Below are 20630 nucleotides of genomic sequence, written 5' to 3' on the forward strand. Positions count from 1 at the left end.
CGTTAACATCCATCAGGGGAATGCGCAAGGCAAAGAAAGATTACTTTCAGATAACTGTAGCTGGCTAAAGAATTCCCTTCACTTAAAAAAGAAATAAAATGCCCTAAATTAGCCTAGGAACTTAATAAAAAGGTTTTATTTCGCTGTGACTGGGACCCATTCTGGAGGGGGTGTATGGAAATTGTTCAAAAGAGCAGTTGCATCCTGCGAAACAACAAGCCTCTCGGGGTGGCCCCTGCTGAAAACTCACGCCAATCCCCCGAGTGCTGGTGCCCAACATCGCTGTGTTAGTGTCCCCAGTGTCGCACTGAGGAGCCAGAGTGCCACTGCGGGGGTAACCGGGACACGCACCCACCCCCAGAGGGACAGGGCTGCCCCTGGGTGACACCGGCTCTGTTCCCGCACCCTGCACCTTGGCCAGTGCTTAAAGTACGGCTGGTTTGAAAGCTGCGATCTGAAAAATGCTGTCGCAGAAATGAAGCCAAAGCAGGGGTTTGTTTTGTTCTGTTCTTTTAATGTAAATGCCAACCTAAAACGATTAACATTAAAAAAGGTTAAAGACCAACAAAAAACCACTCATTAATACTTGACTGTACACCACATTAATAGTACACAGGTTTGGGCAATTTTTTTCAACTAATATAAAAATCAACAGAAAGAGAAGGTTGATTACACCGTGTTTTAGGAATGGCTCGGTATCATCAGTACAAACACATAATTTAAAAGTGCACATTTGTAAAAATAACCATAGAAATGAAATGCATATAAATATTTATTGTAAAAAAAATCCAAGTATTAAAAATAAATAGTATGTTCAAGAACACAACAAAACATTCCTTCATTGCCAAACATGTGATAAAGAAAAATAAGGTGTATAAGAAGTCTGGAAAAAGATACAGTATACCAACATCGTAAATGTTTTTCTGCAAGCTACATTTTTCAGAGACTTCTTCTCTGTACAGTTCACAAAGAATGTGCTAGATTTTCTCATAAATATGACAAGACAAAAAAATAATAACAAGAATAATAGTAATACCCACTCCACTCTAATTTGACTCTGTCTTTACTCAGAAAAGGTCCCATTAAATGAATGGTTTGGCTTAGAATGGCAGGATTGGGCTCAGATAATTCTTTAACAACTAAAACAGAAGTACACTGATGAGTTACAGCTTCAAGGAATTCATATTCCGAACAGGGCACTGCATGATATCCAATGAGAAACTACTAAATAAAACTTGATCAGGGAATCATTTCAGTACAACACCATGATGTTTATAAAATGAAGATACAAAAGGGATGCAGTTTGACTATCCTTACACGTACAGACAATAAAACATGAGAGCATATGGAAGCCATCACTTTGAATGCGTTAACAACTTCGATACATTGCAGTATATACATGCGTGATAGGTATTCGGACTGTTAAATGATCAAAGAATTTACTCTATGTCTACACTCTTGCTCTCACTCTACTGGAGAGAAAACATTTGTTGGTCACAAAGTGGTGTTAATGAAACCCAACGTTTCTGCCTTCGCCCAAGAATCGCATTCCATGCAGAATGTGTGTAGGAATAATTTATTAGACGGAAAAGTTTGGAGAATGAAATGCAAAAACAATGGACATAATTTCAACTTTCGAACTGCAAGGTCATACAGACATCCATGGACATCTGTACACAGTCAGAGTTTCACGCAGACACGGCCACATATATCCAGATGTATGTCTATACACAGGATTCGATAGTTTGGTATTTTCTGCACCCTCTGGGCCCCTAAAGTTATCTTTAAAAGTTTGATTTTATCTCTTTAGAAACGGTTTAAAGCTAACGGGCAGGGTGAGTTTGACAGAGAGGAGAACAAATCGCTGACAAAGAACCTTTTACGTTTCATCAGCGTTGTTAGGACGACGAGCAGGAATTTCTCAGATAATAACTCCCACTTCAAAGATTTCTCAGCTCAATAGAAATTGGACCATCCTTTTTATTCAACCACAAGGGCTGGCACTAAAGACGACTCAACTGTTTGAATTTTTTTTCCCCGTGTTTATTTTTCCCCTATTCACTAGGGTACTTGGATAAAATAAACAACAAGACAATTACTGGAACATGGACTTCTAACTTTCCCGGGCCCATGGCCCAGCGCCCATGGCCCCGGCCATGCGGGTGTCAAGTTCCCCGCACCACGGAGCCTCCTCTCGCAGGGACAGCGGGACCGGGCAGGGTGAGAAGGGGGTACGGCCGTCTCCCCTCGGAGCTCACCCCGCTTCCCAGCTCCTGGGGCTCTTCCATCGGAAACCTACTCGCTGAGACAGAGGCAGCCCGAGGAGGGGGATCTGCCAGTCTCCATCCTATCTTCCTCTGCCACGTTTGATAGAGATGAAGGGAAGCAATCCTCAGGCTTTGTGGCCAGTTTTTCTGCTAGAAGCTGGTCAGAAAGGCGGGGGAAGCGGGCGGGAGCTCCCGCCGGGCTTGGGGGGCTGGCAGTCCCTTACTTTGGGGACAAGGAGACCGGGGCTACAGCGTCCGAACGGAGCTGGCCTCGGGGGGAGGGCGAAGCCCAGCAAAACCCAGCTCCGCCGAAGTGCATTAGGTGGAGGAAGTCTATCTCTAGCGGGGAGCAGATTGAGTGTATTAAGCTAGCATGAAACCAAAGGTCAGTGCAAATGTATCTTAATAGACTGTCTCAAATGGAGTGTGCCTCCTTTGAAGGCCGCTTGCTATTGCTCTCCTCATTACCATAGCGATCCTAACGTGGCATGCTGATGCACCATAAAACTCACACTTTCAACCCCAAAATCAGGCCCTTTGAACAACCCGAGCTTGATTAGACCTTTCTCCTTTTCTTTCCCCCCTTAAAAACCATTTCCTTGCCTTTAGAAACTCGCCCTCAAATCCCAAATGCATTCTCTGATCCTGGCAGAAAGCAGAAACAAAAGTGAGCTGAGGCGACGGTTCAAGCGGGCCTTTTCTTCCTGACAGTCTTATCCATTTTTATTATGGTCTGGAACAAGTGCCCTGTTCGCGTGGGTTTTGTTTACCGGAAATTAAATGAAAATGATTTAGTTCGCGTCAAACAAAAATATATACTTGTATACACAAGAAAAAGGGCCTGTTAGACGTAAATATTATGTCCTTAATGAAAAGACTGGACGGGCTCCAGACTTCGCCTTTCACTATTTAAGTATGACTTGCCTATTGCCATAGAAATCCTAACTTACCATGAAGATTCACCGTTGTGAAGAAATACTTCTTTGTGCGAGCTTGCTTTGATGTCTAAGGCATAAGATTCAGGCTTTCAGCTGCTTCTGTCTAGATTACCTTGAGAGCAACGGGGTAGACATCTGTAACAAGCAAATGAAAAATTAAAGGTGATTAGCCTGCACATCCAAATACTTCTGTAAATAGAGAAATAAAGAAATAAACAGATCTCGGGACATGATGGAAACATCCTCCCTACCCGCATTTGGCTTCTGCACTTCTCGATTTCCATGGCACAAGTTTCGGGGGCTGGAGAGGGGCACAACTCTCCCCTTTTTAGATTCCTCTTTCACACATTGCTCTCACCTAGCTGATTCCCTAAGTGTATTCCCGTTAGCGACATGTTGTTGTCACTATCCGTGGTGTTTAAACACAAAAGTTGTTGAGTTTGGGCGAATGAAGAAAGCAACGCCGACTTGGTGCCTTGGGGGAAAAATACGGGTGTATAAGTAAGGAAAGCCCTGGGCATTGGGGTGTTTTTAGTCACTGAGCAGCTATTTATTTTCCTGTCGTTTTTATATTTCTCGGTATCAACATGCACGTGTGTGTGTGTGTGTGTGTGTGTGTGTGTACAGTTGTACACTCGCAGTAACCCGCAGGGGTGCGGAGGTGATCTGTCAGACACCAGAGGATGAGGTTACAGCAGCCTTCTGTCTGCTCTCCGCAAGCCACAGAAACCCTTTCCAGCAGCCTATGCTATTTATTTGCCCATACTATCTGGTATTCTTAAACATAATTAAAGTAATTAAAACGGCACCATTCGGTAGTTTCAAGCTACCCCAGTGGAGAGCTTTGTTTATTTATTTTGGGGGTTGTTTATTTTGTTACCCCCCCTCCCTTCTTTCCCTGAACCGGTGCAGTGAACCCTGTAGGTTTGAGGCTCTGGGGCAGCATGGAGATGCTGAAGGCGCGGTGTGGGAGCGGTTCATTTCTCCTCGGGGCTGTTCGGAGGGCAGAGCCGCGGAGCAGCGGCCCCGGTCCGCGCGCTGCCGGGGGCTGCCCGGCCCCCGCCCTGACGGTGACGTCGGAGAACGGGCTCCCCCCAAACCCCCCCAGAACCGCCCCCCCGGGAGCTCCAGCGCCCACGGTTCAACAGGAGCTGCGCTCTGGGTGGGGACGGGCATGTTTAGGTATTAGAAGTCATTACCAGTGGGAGCTAAAATGGACAGTCAATCATCGCACCCCCCTGGGCTTTTCTTTATTAGCGACTACTGGGTGGGGGGAGGAAATATATATATATGTATTTATGTACAGAAAGAGGGAAAAGGGAGGAGATTCTTTACAGAAACGTCCATCGAACGGGTTAATTAATCAAAAAATTTAATGGAACCATTTTTTACAAATTGGTAACAAATAATAGTTTATATATATATATATATTTCTTAAAAAACCACACTCTCACAGAAAATCGTGGGCGAATAGAACAGTGCAGCACACAATACTGTTGACAAGAGAAAATCTGTACAGAGAAAATCTGTATGAAACCACTGAAGGGAAGGGGAAAGGAAAACGGGAAGAGGAAGGGGAAGGGAAAGGAAGGAAAAGGACAGGAATAAGGAAAGGGAATGCAAATCAGTTGGCATGTAAACAGACGGGAGCAAGGCGGTCAGAGCGGGGGTGTGTGGCACGGCGGGAGGAGGCGGCAGCGCCGCGGCCGAGGCGAGAGCAGCCCTCCCGTGTGCGCGGTGCCGGGGGCGCGGGCAGGGCCCACCCGCACGCTCCGCAGCCTCTCTCCCTCCGCCAAGCGCCTCTCGCTGTCGCTCCCGCTCGCCTTCCCCGTGCCCGGCGCTCCCCGTGCCGGCCGGGCCGTACCGGGCCGGGCCGCCCGCCGCCGCCCCCGGCGCGCCCTAGCAGCGGGGCCGGGGCTCGGCGGGGAGGCGCGGCGGCAGGGAGGCGCCGGGGGGCCCGGGGGGGCCGCGGGGCCCCGCGCCTTGACACACGTACCATTCGCTCAGGTTGGCGGCGGGCTGCGCGGGCGCGGAGGGCTCAGCGTGGGAGCAGGAGGCGGGGGGCTCCCGGCCGGAGTCCGAGGAAGGGGACACCAAGGAGGGCGTGGAGGACTCGTAGCCGGAGCTGGGAGGAGGGGATTTGCAGTGCACTTTCATGTGTTTTCTCAGGGAGCTGGGGTGGGTGTAGGACTTGTCGCAGCCTCTCACTTTGCAGTTGTAGGGCTTGTCGCTGGTGTGGACGTGCGAGTGCTTCTTCCTGTCGCTGCTGTTGGCGAAGCGCCTGTCACAGCCCTCGAATTCACATTTGAACGGCTTCTCCCCTGCAGGAGGCAATGGGCGAGCACAGCCATTAGCGGCGGCGGCGGGGCCGGGAGCAGCGCATCCCTCACCCCCACAGCCCACAGCCTCCCCGGACCCCTCTCTCCGGCCCTGCCGGCTCCTCTCCCCGCGGAATCTCCTCTCACTAGCTCTGCCCTTCCCCGCGGGCCCCGCCGAGCATCCCCCGGAGCCGCGCTCCGTGCCCACCCGGATGCGCGGCCGGCTCCGCAGGCGGAGCGCCCTGCCCAGCCAGCTTCTCCTTCTCTTTCCCCTGGCCTGTGCGTGTGTCATCGTAAGGGTTTGTGCAAAAAATAAAGCTCCGAAACAAGGAAAACTTAGAGGAGAACTGCTCATTCCGAGCAAACTTGTGCTGTCCCCGCAGACCCCGAAGTCCTGCAGAAAGAGCGGTCAGTGATTTATCCCTTCGAAGGCTTTAACGTTAAATACATTTCTCACAGTCCCCCAGGCACGTGGAAATATTTTCCATAACCTGGCTAGATCATATTTCATCCACTTTATACTTGCACTGATTACAATGCTATAGAAGATCCACATCCGCCTACTTTCCCCGCTCCCCAGCTTGCTGATACCCTGTGCTAAAGTACGAAATATTTCAGAAAGACATTGATTGTGCGGGAAAAATTATAAAGATTCAGCAGAAGGATGACTAGGCCAGGGCACGGCACTGTCGCCAGGGTAGGATTCCCTTTCCATTTCAACCTACACAGCCACTGAAGGAATTGCAATCGGGATTAAATTGTCTGATCATATAATAAGAGGTGTTATGCATAATAGTAACACAATCGTGTTGCTGGAGTAGTGTGAAAGTGTAACCTCGAACCGTGTGGACCTGCCACGGTAGACGATATACAGGAGGTTTTCAAGGAAACACGCCACAGCCAGATGCAGGATGAAATGCTGGCGGCATTATTGTCGCTGACAATAGCAAACTGCAGAACTCTGCTTGCCAAGGGGTACCCAGGTCCTGTACCAACCGATTATGAAAATATCTTCCTCATCCCTCAAAAGTCAAAAAGTATCAGGGCGGAGAGGACTCCACAAAAATACATGGCCTAACCTTAACGCGAAGTGCAAACAAAGCAACTGTGTTCCCCATCATGGCGCATGTAGCCGTAAGGACTTCCAATATTTGGTTTTGTGTGTTTGTTTTGGTTTGGTTTTTTGAATTTCTTGGGTTGTACGTTTGTGGTTGTCGTTTTTATTTTTTTCCCTCCCAAATCGTCATGATTAAATTTAGGAGAGACTCAGTCTACATCGGGCTCGGCTGCGAGCAGAGGAAAATAAAGGAAGGCATTCCAAATATTTCACATGAATGCACTTTATGCAAGGTGGGTGGGAAAGGCTCATGGCTCCGCGTTTAAAGTATGCCCTTTCCGCACTGTAATGGTCAATGAGGAGCACTGACATCCTGCACCGCTAGCATTTGCACGGAGGATGGGTAAATATCTGGCGTTGGAGGGAAGGGAGGGAAGAGGTTAAAAATAAGGTCTCTCACAAAACGATGCGGATTCTGTAACCAAATACCGTCGACATACAGCGGTGCATATGCATAGACACACGCCCGCCTATAATCTAATTAGAGTTCCACGTAAGGAAATAATTTGACCTTCAGCATCTAAGTTGAGACAACAAATCAAGGATATTAGTGTAGTACAAGCAAGCAGTAAGTTAGGAGACCCCAGGGAAAGCCATCCTCATAAGCACTCTGCTTGTGCAAAGTGAGTTCCATTCAGGTAAAAGCGGGCTGCGCCGCACTGCGCTTTGCCGAGTTGAAAAATGTTCAACTTCGCTTAACCCCCTGAAAGAGACACTGAAAGGTCCGTCCATGCAGCCGGGTTTCAAGTGGGAAGAGGGCAGCATTTTCTCAGCTGCCCGGGTTGCATTCCCTGAACGCCTCAATAAAGAGGAGCCATCCGAGCCATTTGCAAGTATTCCTTTCGCGAGAGCAGGTTTTCTTTGGCGGAAATCCCTGCCCGGCGGGGAGAGGACACTGCACAGGTCCAGGCTGCCGCAGCCCGGGCACGGAGCCGCAGCCACGCACAAAGTTCCGCGGGCGATGGAGACTCTACCGCCATTTTACCCCCACACTTGTAGCTGGGCAAAAGTGTTCAGTGAAACTCAGCCTGGAATTTGTGGCATAATCCCCCGTCTCCGGGAGTGGATTAAGGTATTTACCAACTTCTCCGGGTGACTGGCGGTGGGGGGAAGCCGGAGCTGGCGGCTCCCGGGCTGCGGGAGAGGCGCGGGGGCGGCGGGGCCGCAGGGAGGGAGCGGGGCTCCGTCCCACGCCTCGCACCATTGTTCCTGGCCCTCAGGGAAGGCGGCGAAGAGATCCCAGCCCGTCCTGCTCGTCCCGCCGCCGCCGCCTGAACGGCCTTATCCTCCAACCTGGGAAACTCGTACATCGCCAGATATCCCTCTGCCTGCTCCCCAGCCTCGGAGAAATCAGAAGTCATTAATATTTAAGGAGGCAATAATTTTCCTGTTGAATCTAGAACTGTCTTCATGAATAATTCGTAGTGAGTTCTATTAGGGTTTCAGAAACATTGCGTTTTTGACAACTTCTGGGTGTTTAATAGAAACGGTGGAACCATAAAGGCCCTGCAGGAGTTTGCACAATACAGCAATTAATCACCGAGAAAGTTAAAGCCAAAAGTACAGACGCGCCGAATGGTGTTTAATAAACGCAAATCTCCGCTCTCGGGTTTGCCCTGAACCTGCATCTCCGATGTAGGTCAGTTTTCCCAAGAATTTAACCATTTTCTGCTTCAGAGACTTCAAACAGTGAGGCCGTTAAAGAGCAGTAAAAGTTTGTTTACTTAAGAAAAACACTGTCATTAAGAGATGAGCTCTCCCGGTTAATGGCTGTACCTGTGCTGATCCAAGAAGGAGCTGGCTGGGATACAAGTTCCGTGACCCGGGGATACCCCTTTTTCGAGGAAAAAGGGGGCCAAGAAGGCAGCCGAGGAACACAACTACGCTGTCGTCCACCTCCTCCCCGCCACCCCCCCGCCCCGCACACAGACTTACTCCTCATAGAGCGATGGAAAAATAATGAGGTGACGAGTGACGGTCGCTGTAAAATCTCAGTGCTATGTTTAGATGATAGCGATACGAAATTAGTGTATGTTCTGCATATTATATCACGTCGCGCTCTATCATAAAAAATGCAACTCCTGGAAGGTCAAGCCCTGCACCGAGCATGGGGGAAGGGGAGTTTTATGAACTGGAAGGCGAAAAAAATCGTTTGGCTGTAAGCAGATCTTACAATAGGATTATGTAGTTTCCCTCGCAGTGCATAAGGCTGTACAGAAGGGGGTGGGAGGTGGAAAACCCTACACTGGAACAGATTAAATTTTCCAAAAAGGGCTTATTTCTTATCTTCTTCTTTGGAGAAGGAAAAAAAAAAAAAAAAAAAAAAGAAAAAAATAAAAAGGACAAGCCAGCGCTATGGACTACAAACACCGGCTGCTAAACTAATTAATACAACTTCACAAGCTGCTCCTGGAAGTGTGAAAACTTTCTACGTGCAATTTCATTAATTATAAATGCTTTCCTGGCCGGAAGAGTTCAAACGTAGTTCTGCAAGATCGTCCATCGTGTTACTTTATTTTCTGTTAACTAGAACTAACAGATGTTTCTGACACATGTCCCAATTTCACTTAACAGATCTGCAAATGACATTTCAGAATGTACAGGCCGAAACAACACAAGGGTTTCCTTTCTTTCTTTTCTTTTTCTTTTTTTTTTCCCTCACGAGAATCAGAAATCGCAGCTCCCCATATTTGCGAATGCAGAAAGTCGTTGGAAGGCAATGCTCATTAAAAATGTCAGTGTTATTCAGATCAAACATTTGAAACTCCCTCTGCCCAAAACAGAACTGTTGAACGAAAAGGTCGCAGCTGTGTTATTCTCACAATGTTCGAGCAGCAGCATCTCAGCGACATCAGTCAAAACTGACTAGACAAGTTGTAACTTCCATTGTTCACTTTTAATTTGTGAGCTTGCACAATGATTTCATTTTTTCCCCCCGACTACTTTAAATCGGAAAAAAAATCCTCGCCTGTGTGAATTAGCAGAATTAGTAGCTATATCGTTCGATATTTACACAGATCTACCCATATAAACATTACAGCAACCTCTCTGCACAACCAGAAAAAAATATGGACGAGAATTCTGAGATTTGCTTTCGCTCTCCCCTTCCCCCCCCCTTTCCTCCCCCTTCTCCAAACGGTAAAGAAGCAAACAAATCTGAGAATTTATTTTCCAGAAGTACTTGGCGTGCATTCAATAACAACTCAAAGGATACATTAAAAAAAAAAAAAAAAAAAAAAAGAAAAGGAAAAAAAGCAAATCAGTACGCGGAATAACAGAGAGAAAGAGAGTAAAGAGAGCTTTACATACTGACCTGTATGAGTTCTTTTGTGTATTTTGAGATTCTCTGATCTGGCAAACACTTTGCCACAGCCTGGGAAAGGGCAGGGGAAAGGTTTTTCACCTGTGTGGACTCTGATGTGATTTACAAGTTTATATTTGGCCTTGAAAGGTTTCCCTTCTCTTGGACACTCTTCCCAGAAACATATGTGATTGGACTGCTCGGGTCCTCCAACGTGCTCCACCGTGACATGAGTCACCAGCTCGTGCATCGTGCTGAAAGTTTTCGAGCATAATTTTTTGGGAGTCTGGTCCAACTCAATCCACTTACAGATGAGTTCCTGTTTGATGGGCTGCCTCATGTAACGAAAGAAGGCACCCGGGCCGTGGTGTGGAGCCAGGTTCACGTTCAGATTCATACCACCGTAGTTATGAAGCGAAGAAGCAGCAAAATGATCTGTCCTGGAGGCTGGTACTTGAGTGAAATGTTCAGACCTGGCGTACATTTCTCCAGGTAACCCCAGTCTGAGCTGTCCGTTTAGATGGCCACCTGGAGCTGCATGGGGAGGCTGCTCATGGAGTCCAGTGAACAGAGAGGGATTCCCAGCTTCTGAGTGGTGGTGCTGGTGACCATGGTGTCCGGGGTAGCTACCTGTTGTTGAGACAAACAGTCCGTGGTGAGAACTTGCAGCGGGGTGCTGCTCGGTCAGCCCTGGCATGAGTGGGGCCGGCAGGTCTCTGCGGAGGAAGAAGTCCCTACCTGCTGCCAGAGCCTGGGCTGGGTGAGACACGGGGTAAGGGGCTGCTGGTGACTGCGCCGGGCCAAACGCTGCCGTGTGACTAGAGACCACCTCGGCTTGGCCTGCCATATGATGATGATGATGATGATGATGATGATGGTGGTGGTGGTGGAGGAGCTGGTGGTGGGGATGAGGGGCAGGGCTGATCTTAAGGGCCGCGGGGTGATGCTGAGGAGGAGGATGAGGAGGAGGATGGTGGCGGTGCCCCATGTGTTCTGGCCGGAGCTGCTGCGGCCTGAGGCGGGACTCGGCGGCGTGTTCCCCCGGCGGCCTGGGCGCCGTGGTGTGGGGGTGCCCGGCGACGACCGGGAAGCCTGTCATGCTCTGAGGGGGGTGCTGCTGGTGGCGAGGAGCCCCCGCCAAGTCTACTAATCTGAGCGCCGTGTTCCGCCTGGAGAGAGCAGCAGGGTCCATCACCGGGATCCCCAGAGCATCCACGCTCATTAGCTTCTAACGCTAAAAAGTCACCTGACAGCGGGAGGAGAGATACACAGGGCAGCGGGGGGGAAGGGGGGGAGCGGTGGAAACAACTTTCTAGTTTTTTTCTTTTTTTTTTTTTTCTCTCCTTTCTCCCAAAATAAAAAAGTTTCCCGGTCCCGCCGCCCCGGCGCGGGACGCACGGACGGCCGTGCCAGCGGGTGGGCTCGGGGGGCCGGCGGGAGGCTTTGGCGGCGGCTGGGGAGGTCCCGCGGCGCGGCCCGTCCTGCCCGGGGCCAGGGCGGCCCTCACGGCGCGGCGGGACCGGCCGGGCCGCGCTCCGGCCGCGCCGCTGCCCCGCCGGCCACACAATCGCCGCGCCCGCCTATTGGCTGCCGCCGCGGTGACGTCACCGTGACAGGTCCCGCCGCCGCCGGAGAGGGAGATCGCCTGTGCCGCGGGGGGCGCGCGCCGGGACGGGCTGCGCATGCGTCGCCGCGCCAGCCCTTCCCCCGACGCCCCCATCCGCAGCCTGGCCCGGCCCGGTCCGGCCCGGGGGGCTCTGCCTGGCATCTCGGCCCGGGGGGCTCTGCCCGGAGCCGGGCACTGCCGAGCTTCCGCATGCGGCCGGGGAAAAAGCCTCGGTGGGAGTGGAGGGCATCGCCCCGGCCTCCCCCTCGCCTCTGTCCGTTCCCGCTGCCCTGCCCTGAGACAAGGGGCGGCCGCGGGGTTCGCCCCCGGCAGAGCACGGGCAGCCCCGCCGGTCCCCGGCCAGAGCAGCGGCAGCCGGAGCGGTCCCGGTGCCGTCCTGCCGGCGGGGGCTCGGCACTTGTTGCCAGCGCGGGAGAGCGTCCTTGCCCGGCAGAGGCTGCGGCCGAGCCGCACCGACCGCTCGCTGGCCAGGCGGGCTCGGCCCGGGACTCACTCGGGCTATCGGCCCGGGACTCGGGCTACTGCCCCGGTGCCTGAGCCCAGACAAAGGATCCCTGAGAGATCCCATCCCCTTCTCCCGCCTCTGACAAGTTTTAGCAGTTATCTGGTTGCTGGCCGCCGGAGCAATCGTGATGTTTAGGCTGAATCTGAATGTTTAACCCAGAAGAGGGAGTCTCTCCCTTTCCCTCTCTCACTTTCTCTCACGCACACTTACAGGGCGGTTCCACGTAAAATCCCCGTCCTTGGCTTGAAGGAAAAGCATTGCCAAACATTCATAGCGGACTCGGTTCTGTTGGTTCTCACCTGAAGGAAATAACATGGTCTGCAGGGTTTGCGTGCTAGTGGTGGAAGTGTAGGTTTGGGTTTTAGCTGGACACACTGAGGCCTTACAGGTTTAGAAAAGCTTAGGGCTTCAGCACAGGAGGAAGCATCTGCTTAAGTTTTTAAGAAGGGGATTGTGAACTTAAAAAAGTTAATGAAACATGGAAAAAGATTCTTCTGCTCCAAGAAGGAAAAACACATCTTTAAATATCTACCCACTGTATTACCACAGTACTTGGATCCTGACACAAAAACGGCTCCACCATAACCTCACAGTCTTATGAAATATAGCAATGATTAATTCTCTACCCATCCCTTCAAACTCTCATCATTTTAATTTATTAACTCGCTGTTAACTTGCCAGTGGGTTCTTTACCAGATGGACGTCAGGTAAAGCTCCCAGCATAGAATTTTGCATTTCCATAAGAATTTAAGTGTTTGCGATCAATAGGCTTTATGTGAAGCAGTAAAACAAGAAACTACTTGGCAATGTCAACCCAGCTACCTTCATAACTGAAGCTGCAAGGCAAAGACTGGAAACCATAAGATTAAAGTTTAGGACATACATAACCACACAGGAGACATCTTTGACACAGCTTCACACATTCTGGGTTGGCTGCAATTGCATTTTGTCTCTGCTTGCATTTACCATACTTGCACTGTAAAACTAGGCTGATATTCAGGTAGCTAGCTATAGATACATCCTTGTACACATCTTTCTGAGTGGAGATGATGAAAAGTGACAAATGATGCAATTAGCTCCCCAACCTTACATAACATGTTTACGCAGGCATTTTAAACCACACACCATCCTCACAATATCTCAACTTTCAAGTCTACTTGCTCTACGAAATGGATTTGACAGTCCTATTCATGACCATCTCAATAGGAGTGCACAGAAGAGACAAACGTTAGGAAGTATGAATCTGTTACTTACAAATGTACTGAGACTGTGAATCCCAAATAAAGCTGCTTTCCTCATACCTCCTTAAAACACTGCATCTCTACATACTTGTTATCCGTCAATTCTGACACTTCTCAGTCAAGGGAGAAAACATCTGGAAGAGTTTGCCAATTAAAAAAAAAGTCATAACCATTTTGCCCTAAGTTCATTTCAAATGTTGTGATGATTTCTTGCCAGACACTCATGGCTCTCAGCTGCCCCCCACTCAGGGCTGTCTCTCACACCGTTTTCCAGGCAGCGGAGGAGAACCTGGCCCTCGGTGTCCCTCACTGTTAGGTGAGGCTGATGTGAGCCCGGTTGTGTGCCGGGGGAGGCGGGCGGGGGCCGCCACATGACTGCGGGGAGGCGGAGAAACGGGCAAGAGGAGGGAAGCGGGCCCACACCCGGACGGGCTCCGCTCGTCTCCCACAATGTTTTGAAAACTCGAACGCCTGTCTGTGCAGCCCTTTGGCAGCTCGAGCTCAAACTGCTGCCACTCGAGAGCTGACCGAGGTCTCCTGCTTCTTGGCAGCGCCTGAGCCACGATTGACCAGACACGCCGGGCTCTCGGCAAACTCTCAAATGTGTCAACACCAGCTTCTGCAGGGCCAGCAAACTGGCTGCTTGATCCTGAGCACGAATGGCTGCTATGGCTGCTGTGTGTCCGCCACCCCATCCTCAGCCCCTGGCCCCAAAGCTGGCCGGAGCTGGAGGGCTGTTCTAAAGAGGTGACACATTGTAAAGACGAGTCACCAGCACTTCTCTGGGCCCCGACCTGGCTCTCGTGGCAGAAGGTCGGGGCTGTCCCGAGGGTGAGCTGTGCCCTGGCTGAGGGCTGAGCTGTGCCCTGGCTGAGGGTGAGCTGTCCACTGGCTGAGGGCTGAGCTGTCCCCTGGCTGAGGGTGAGTTTCCCTGGCGAGGGCTGAGCTGTGCCTGGCTGAGGTGACTGTGCCCTGGCTGAGGGCTGAGCTGTGCCCTGGCTGAGGGTGAGCTGTCCACTGGCTGAGGGCTGAGCTGTCCCCTGGCTGAGGGTGAGTTGTCCCCTGGCTGAGGGCTGAGCTGTGCCCTGGCTGAGGGTGAACTGTGCCCTGGCTGAGGGCTGAGCTGTCCTCTGGCTGAGGGTGAGCTGTCCCCTGGCTGAGGGCTGAGCTGTGCCCTGGCTGAGGGTGAACTGTGCCCTGGCTGAGGGCTGAGCTGTCCCCTGGCTGAGGGTGAGCTGTCCCCTGGCTGAGGGCTGAGCTGTGCCCTGGCTGAGGGTGAACTGTGCCCTGGCTGAGGGCTGAGCTGTCCCCCCGCTTTCCGCTCCGCCTGCCACGGTTCGGGGGTGCGGCCCGCGGGGCAGCCCCGACCCTCCGGCCTGCCCGCACCCCCGGCCTGCCGCGCCGCCGAGGCCTGCAGCATGGAACCGGCTGCACAGCCCTTTGCGGGGCGGGAACGGCCCCAGCTGCTCATCGGCTTTACCTTAGCCTTGTTTTTTCGGTAGTAATCTACCTAAACATCAAGATGCTTGTCGCTATCGCTAGCATTGCTTCGAAGAGGCAGCCCCCTTTATAACCTCAGCTCAAGGCACAGCTCCTGCCCTCGGGGAGCACAAGAAAGCCAAATCTGACCTTCATCCTTTCCATGTTCTCCCACTTCCACCTCTGTGGAAACTTCCCGACCAGCCAGCTACAAAATATCCGGCCGGTGCCCGAGGCCTGGGCAGGGCCGGGATGCTCTGAACGCTTCAGACAGGCTTCGGAGGTTGCGTTTTTGGGCTTCAAATCCCAAACGAGAGGAGAGGAACAGATCAGTCTGAAAACCCTTATCTTTACTGTGAGAAAGAGAAAAAACGCGAGGAGTAGAAGCAGAGAGGACCAAGAAAGTCACCCTGCGCTGTTCCTTATCCCTTAAACTCGCTTTGGCCGCGTGGGATGCGGGAAGCAGACTCAAGACCTGAGCCCGAGTCCCTGGCTGCCCCGGCAGAAGGCACTGCTGGTTAGGAAGAGGTCGTTCAAGAAAGCCTTTCAGCAATCCCAGTTTCACCTCGAGGAGGAGAGGGTACCGAATAGCTCGAGAGCACACTCTACCTTTGTTTTTATTCCCTCGCCCCATATCCACTTATGGGGACTTTATTTCAGGGCTCCCGAACAATGGGAAGTCAACCACCAGACAAGCAACGGTTTGTGCCTAGGTTTGCCTCTCACATTTTGTGACCTAGAGCTACCCTAGGACAAGCAAATCATATGCTTATTTTAAATAGAATATTTCATTCAGGACCTCAAGATTAAGGTATTCCTGTCAGATAAGCTGTCAGTCACTGACTACTTAGACACCACATTGTGGAAGCCTGGTATCCCTGGTAAAGATGATACATATCATGTAAACCCCATCAACAAGATCAAAGTCTTCTTCTTTAATAGGATCCAATACATGTCAAACCTCATTCCAATCAAATCGTCCGTAAATGAATTCAAGATGAATATGTCATAGAATAATGTGACAGTGCAATCACATGGGGTCAGGGGTTGTTGTTTCAATGAGAGAGTCGTCAAATATTAATTCTAGAACCTCCAAATGAATAGGCATTGAGCAGGATTAGGCAGCTGCTGGTGGGGTGTTCTGTCGCTGATTTGTGTTTATGCAAGTACGTTAAACACTAAGCTGAAAAAAATACAGTCTCCTTTGAACTGTAAAAAGGACATATTTTAACTTACTTGACTTTTCCAGGATGTTTCTGTAAAGTCGTTTTCTTTTCCTCATTACAAGGGGTGTCTTGTGCCTCATTTCCTGACTTTGTTCCTGTTTGGGGAGAGAGGTAGAAAGTTAAGAGCAAAACCATTTGTATGTGATGTGAAATGAGTAAGGCGCTCTGTATGTTGGTCATCATGGATTCAAAAAGAAAAGGAAAAGAACCCCAAAACCCCACAAAACCAACCCATAAAACCAAACCAATACACAAGTTAGGCAATGAGAAGGGAAGAGGAGCTTTCTCCGAGGGGAAACTGGAGGCTGCCTCCCCAGCAAAGCAGCACATGTTTTATGGAGTCATGAAGTTTCCATGGCTGATTTAGGGGGAAAAAAAAATATGAAAGGACATCTTTTCACTTCTCCTTTGATCTGACATTCACCTTCTGGCAGGCTATTGTAAGGCAAGTTTTTACCCACTCGGCTATATTGTTTACAGATCCTTCCGTCCCGAAATTAAATTCCGGACTCTCTGCGAGCCTCCAACACAAGTTGTTGTCTCAGCAAGGATTAGTATAGTACCACCCTGGCACTTCTCCCTGCCTATAATTTTCAGCTTGCTCTTTGCTCTCTGCAAGGCAGAGCACTGCCACTGCTACAGGCAGAACTTTGCACAGCTTGCTTTGAGCGGCAGCAATAGCTTTGAGAGCAGGTCTGGGGCTGGATGCAGTGTCTGAGTCTGAATTTTTGCAGATATCTTGGAAATGCTTAGGATTTTGTTTGTTTGGGTTTTAATACAGAAAAGCACACTAGAATCTGGAATCAGTTACATAAAATGACATTATTATTATTATTATTATTATTATTATTATTATTATTATTATTATTATTATTATTATTATTATTATTATTATTATTATTATTATTATTATATTACTTTGGCTGTATTATTATTATATTATTACTCTCACTACTATTATTATAGGCACTCCAGAGCTAGTAAACAAAAATCTGTGCTAAGACAAACACTTGATTATATTAATTATGAAACTTCATCATCGTATTACAGTCATAATCTTTCATAAATAATTTCTTGTCCTCCATATTTTCACTGCTGTGATGAAAATTACTGCCAAAACTTTAGTAATCCCTTAGGAATTTAAATTTCTAGTCAACTTCCATTCATTCTCGCACTTTTCCCAAGTCAGAGCGGCCAACATTGCCCCGCTAGTGAGGGGTTTGCAGGAGTTGTGCTTTATGGTTAGGGTGGGAGGCTGGAGGAGTGCTCAGTTCCCAAGTGTTCGCCAAAACTTGTTAAAACTGGACAAAAAAAAAAAAACACAAAAAAAACCCCAACAAAATCGCTGCATTTAATATTTCAAATGGTTACCAGATGACAAAAAGGAAGGCGAAACAGTTCTGCGTTTCAGAGTAAATATTGGCTGAAACTCTGGCACCCTTTTCTCATCTGCACTGCGCCGTCGGCGGAGCAGGAGGGTGAGGACGTCCCCTTGCCTGAAGCGTTGGGATGTCGGGCGCTGGTGTGGGGCACCAGTTCCCGCCGGTGTCGCTGGGGCTGCCACGGGACCCTCCCCGCCCGTTCCCTTCCCCGGACGCTGGCTCCCGCCCCGGGCCGGAGGTGCGGCCGAGCGGGGCCGGAGCCGCCGCCGCGCGGGTCCCGGGCGGGGCTGCGGCCGGAGCGAGCGGGCGGCGGCAGCCCCGGCGTGTGCCCCGCTTGTCACGCAACCTGTGCTGTCCGCGGCCGCGCAGGGCGGAGGGAGCGTCCCCGGGAAGGGCTTGGGGCAGAAATAAAGTTTCTCGTCTCCGGGTGGAGAGAGCCCCGAGAGATGCCCGGCCAACGGGCTGGACTCCGCGGGGCTGAGGGATCGTGCGTGACAAAGGAGTGGCAGGAAAGGGGTCGGCGAGAAGCCCTCGCCAGTCCCCATCGGTCGGCGCTGTGCCGGTGCCCGGGGCTGGCACACTGAGTTGGGCTCGGGTCAGAGGTCACCAGGGTGTATCGCCCTGGGCAGGGATCTGGGAGCTCTCCCCCTTCCCCGGCCCGTTCCAGAGGCGGTTCGGTCCCTGGGGGCCGGGGGCAGGGTGGCAACCCCTCCCCGGGCTGTGCCGGAGCAGCACCCAGGGCTCCCCGGGCAGCCCCCCGGCCGTGCCTGCGGGGGGGCGGGGAGAGCCGGAGGGGGCCGGCCGAGCTCGGGGCTCCGTCCCTCCCGCAGCCGCCTATAAAGCCGGGCTTGAGGTGCCGGGGCTCCGGCTCCCCCGAGGGCCCCGCGGCACCGGGTGCGGCCGTGGGCGAGGCTCTGGGCGGGGAGCGCGTCTCCCGGGACGCCTCCCCACGGGGCTCGCCATTGTCAGCGCTCGGCCTCCTCCGCACACCGCCCCGGGTTCCCGGCCCTGCCTGGCGGCCGCAGGACCCTCCCGGTCCCGGTGCTCGCCCGTCCGAAGCGAACCCGGCCGCAGTCGGGGCGGAGACAGCCCCAGCCCAGCTCTGCGCACCCCGCTGCCCTGTTCCGCGGGGCTCCGCCGCTGTGCGCTGCGCGGACCTCCAGGCCGAGCCTCCCTTTGCTTTTAGGGGGGCGGGCGCGGCTCCCGGCGTCCGACAGAAGGTGCCGGACCCCCCTTCGGTGCTTCCTGGGCTCTCGGCCCTCCGCCCGCCCCCGCTGCCGCCGGGACCCTGCCCTAAGTGGGCGAGGGGCGGCCGAGGCGCTGCCCCCCCGGCACCGCACGGTTCCAGCCCTTCCTCCCGGGGGGGCCAAGCCTCCTCCCGACAACCCCCCCCGACCACAGGGAGATCTCGTCCAGCCCTTGGGGCAGGCGGTGGGGGCTAGCCAGCCGCCCGGGCTGCACAGGCACCCCCTACACCCAGGCACTTACCCCTGTGACCTGTTGAAGGTTTCCCCTCATTTCTGAACTGGCGAAAATAAAAGTGGGGGTGGAGGGGAAGGGAAAAGAAAGAAAGAATGAAAGAAGAAAACAATAACCCCCCCCTAAGAACCCACCACCTCTTTGGCTCTTGCATCGAGGCGGTCATCCTTCATTTCTTCTTTTCTTGCTTTCTGGAAGCAGTTAGGGAATGTATGATGAAGCAGAAATGAGCCGTCAGGATGATATTTTAATGGCTTATATGTCACGTTGGTGCATGTGGCTTTGAACTGGAGCAGCTTTCGTTTCCTGCAGAGAGCGCACCGCAAATCCCACTTGATAACTTCTACAACCCACAACATTTTTTTTTTTTTTACATTCACTCTTACACTGTATATTTAGATACGCTTCCTAAAAATACCTTCTCGTCTGCCTTCTCGTACATTTTGCACCGACCTGGAATGATCACTGGTTTCCCCTTGCACTGGGAGGCAGGCTAGCACTGAACTACCCAACTTTGTAGCTCTCCGAATGCCATCGCCCAGCACACTTCACAATAAGGCTGACAACTCTGTCCCTCGCTTAATTTTAGCACCAAATACAGAAAGTAGAGCAACACCCGCCTTAAGACTGTGTCCACACCCAGGCGCTCCCTAGAGCGGGTATACCTGTTGCTCTGAGCTATTGCAATTCCATCAAATAAATTCCGTAGAATAAATGCAAACGTGTAGATTCAGCTCACCATTATTCTAAAATAAAAAACCCCAAAACCCACCAAACCCTGTAAAGCCTCCCGAGATCCAAGGAAAATTACATAATAGATCTGCTTTGAAAGCTATCTCCTGCACCGAGCACAGGCACACTGCGTCTGCAGATAAACTGCGGCGAAACATTCCGTCAAGGCGTATCAAAGTTTATTTATTGTCGTTGATGTTTGTTTGTTTGTTTTCTAGCCGCAATGGCCATTTTATACCTCTCAAAAGGAGGCAGTTCTCGCCCGAGAAGGGTTCTCGCAGCAGCGCTGCCGGTCCGACTCCCCAGTACCTGCGCTGCGGATTGCTTACCAGCGGCTATAATTAGAGAGGATGAGTTTAAAGTTTCTTTGTTTGGAACTAGGAATTGGAGGGGCTCGGATTGAGCTGCGAAGGAGGCAAGTGAAGGGCTGAACAAAGGCGAAATGTATGGAGTCTGACTCTTAGCGAGCTTTTGGTGTTTTCGTTACTAGAAAATAATTAGAGCTAATGAATATGCAGGCGAGCGAGTAAATAAATAATTTGCCAGTTTTATATCTGTACGCACACGGGCACATACGTAAGTGTATCTATACATACACACACAAAGGCGTCTATATTTTAAAGTTTCTTGAGATATTTTTTTAAAGAGCCGAAGCATCCTTTAAAATATGGTACGAATGTTGCCTAGCTTAATTGATGAAGCCACTAAGGTTTTCTGCTTTTAAATACCATACTTATACATTTCAACAATCATTTTAATATATAGTCAATGGCTCTTTGTAGCGGGAACAAAAAAGAACTATCCACAGTTTTTCAATAGACTTTGAGCTGGGGAAAGACAGGTTAATCGAGGGTTGCATCTAGAAAACAACCAAGTGTTGTATGTTTGCACTGAATCCAAATGTCTGCATTTTTCTAACTAAATCAAAGGGAGTGTTATTTCTTTTTCTGCTCACTCATCTGAAGGTAAGTAAATTTTCTCTGGCGATCAAAAGCCTGGTCAGCAACAAAGACACCGC

The 20630-nt window shown here is 51.1% G+C and overlaps 1 protein-coding gene across 9 annotated transcripts; it reads right to left on the bottom strand.

Annotated features, from left to right (window-relative positions):
- Positions 1-571: 571 nt before the first annotated feature.
- On the bottom strand, positions 572-19740 carry ZIC4 (Zic family member 4). Of its 9 annotated transcripts, XM_064721563.1 has the most exons (7): positions 19015-19101; positions 16030-16114; positions 13328-13448; positions 12284-12372; positions 9954-10571; positions 5202-5526; positions 572-3340 (listed from the first exon to the last, which is right to left on the bottom strand). In XM_064721563.1, coding segments are annotated over exons 4-7 (1002 nt in total). In that variant the 5' UTR covers positions 12342-12372; positions 13328-13448; positions 16030-16114; positions 19015-19101; the 3' UTR covers positions 572-3339. The 9 variants fall into 9 exon arrangements, with proteins under 9 accessions (XP_064577633.1, XP_064577630.1, XP_064577632.1 ...); XM_064721560.1 differs by lacking the exons at positions 12284-12372; positions 13328-13448 and having other exon boundaries at positions 19015-19740; XM_064721562.1 differs by lacking the exons at positions 12284-12372; positions 13328-13448 and having other exon boundaries at positions 19018-19038.
- Between the last annotated feature and the right edge of the window lie 890 nt (positions 19741-20630).

The sequence above is a fragment of the Zonotrichia leucophrys genome, chromosome 9 (assembly GCF_028769735.1).
Source record: "Zonotrichia leucophrys gambelii isolate GWCS_2022_RI chromosome 9, RI_Zleu_2.0, whole genome shotgun sequence".
Lineage (NCBI taxonomy): Eukaryota > Metazoa > Chordata > Aves > Passeriformes > Passerellidae > Zonotrichia > Zonotrichia leucophrys.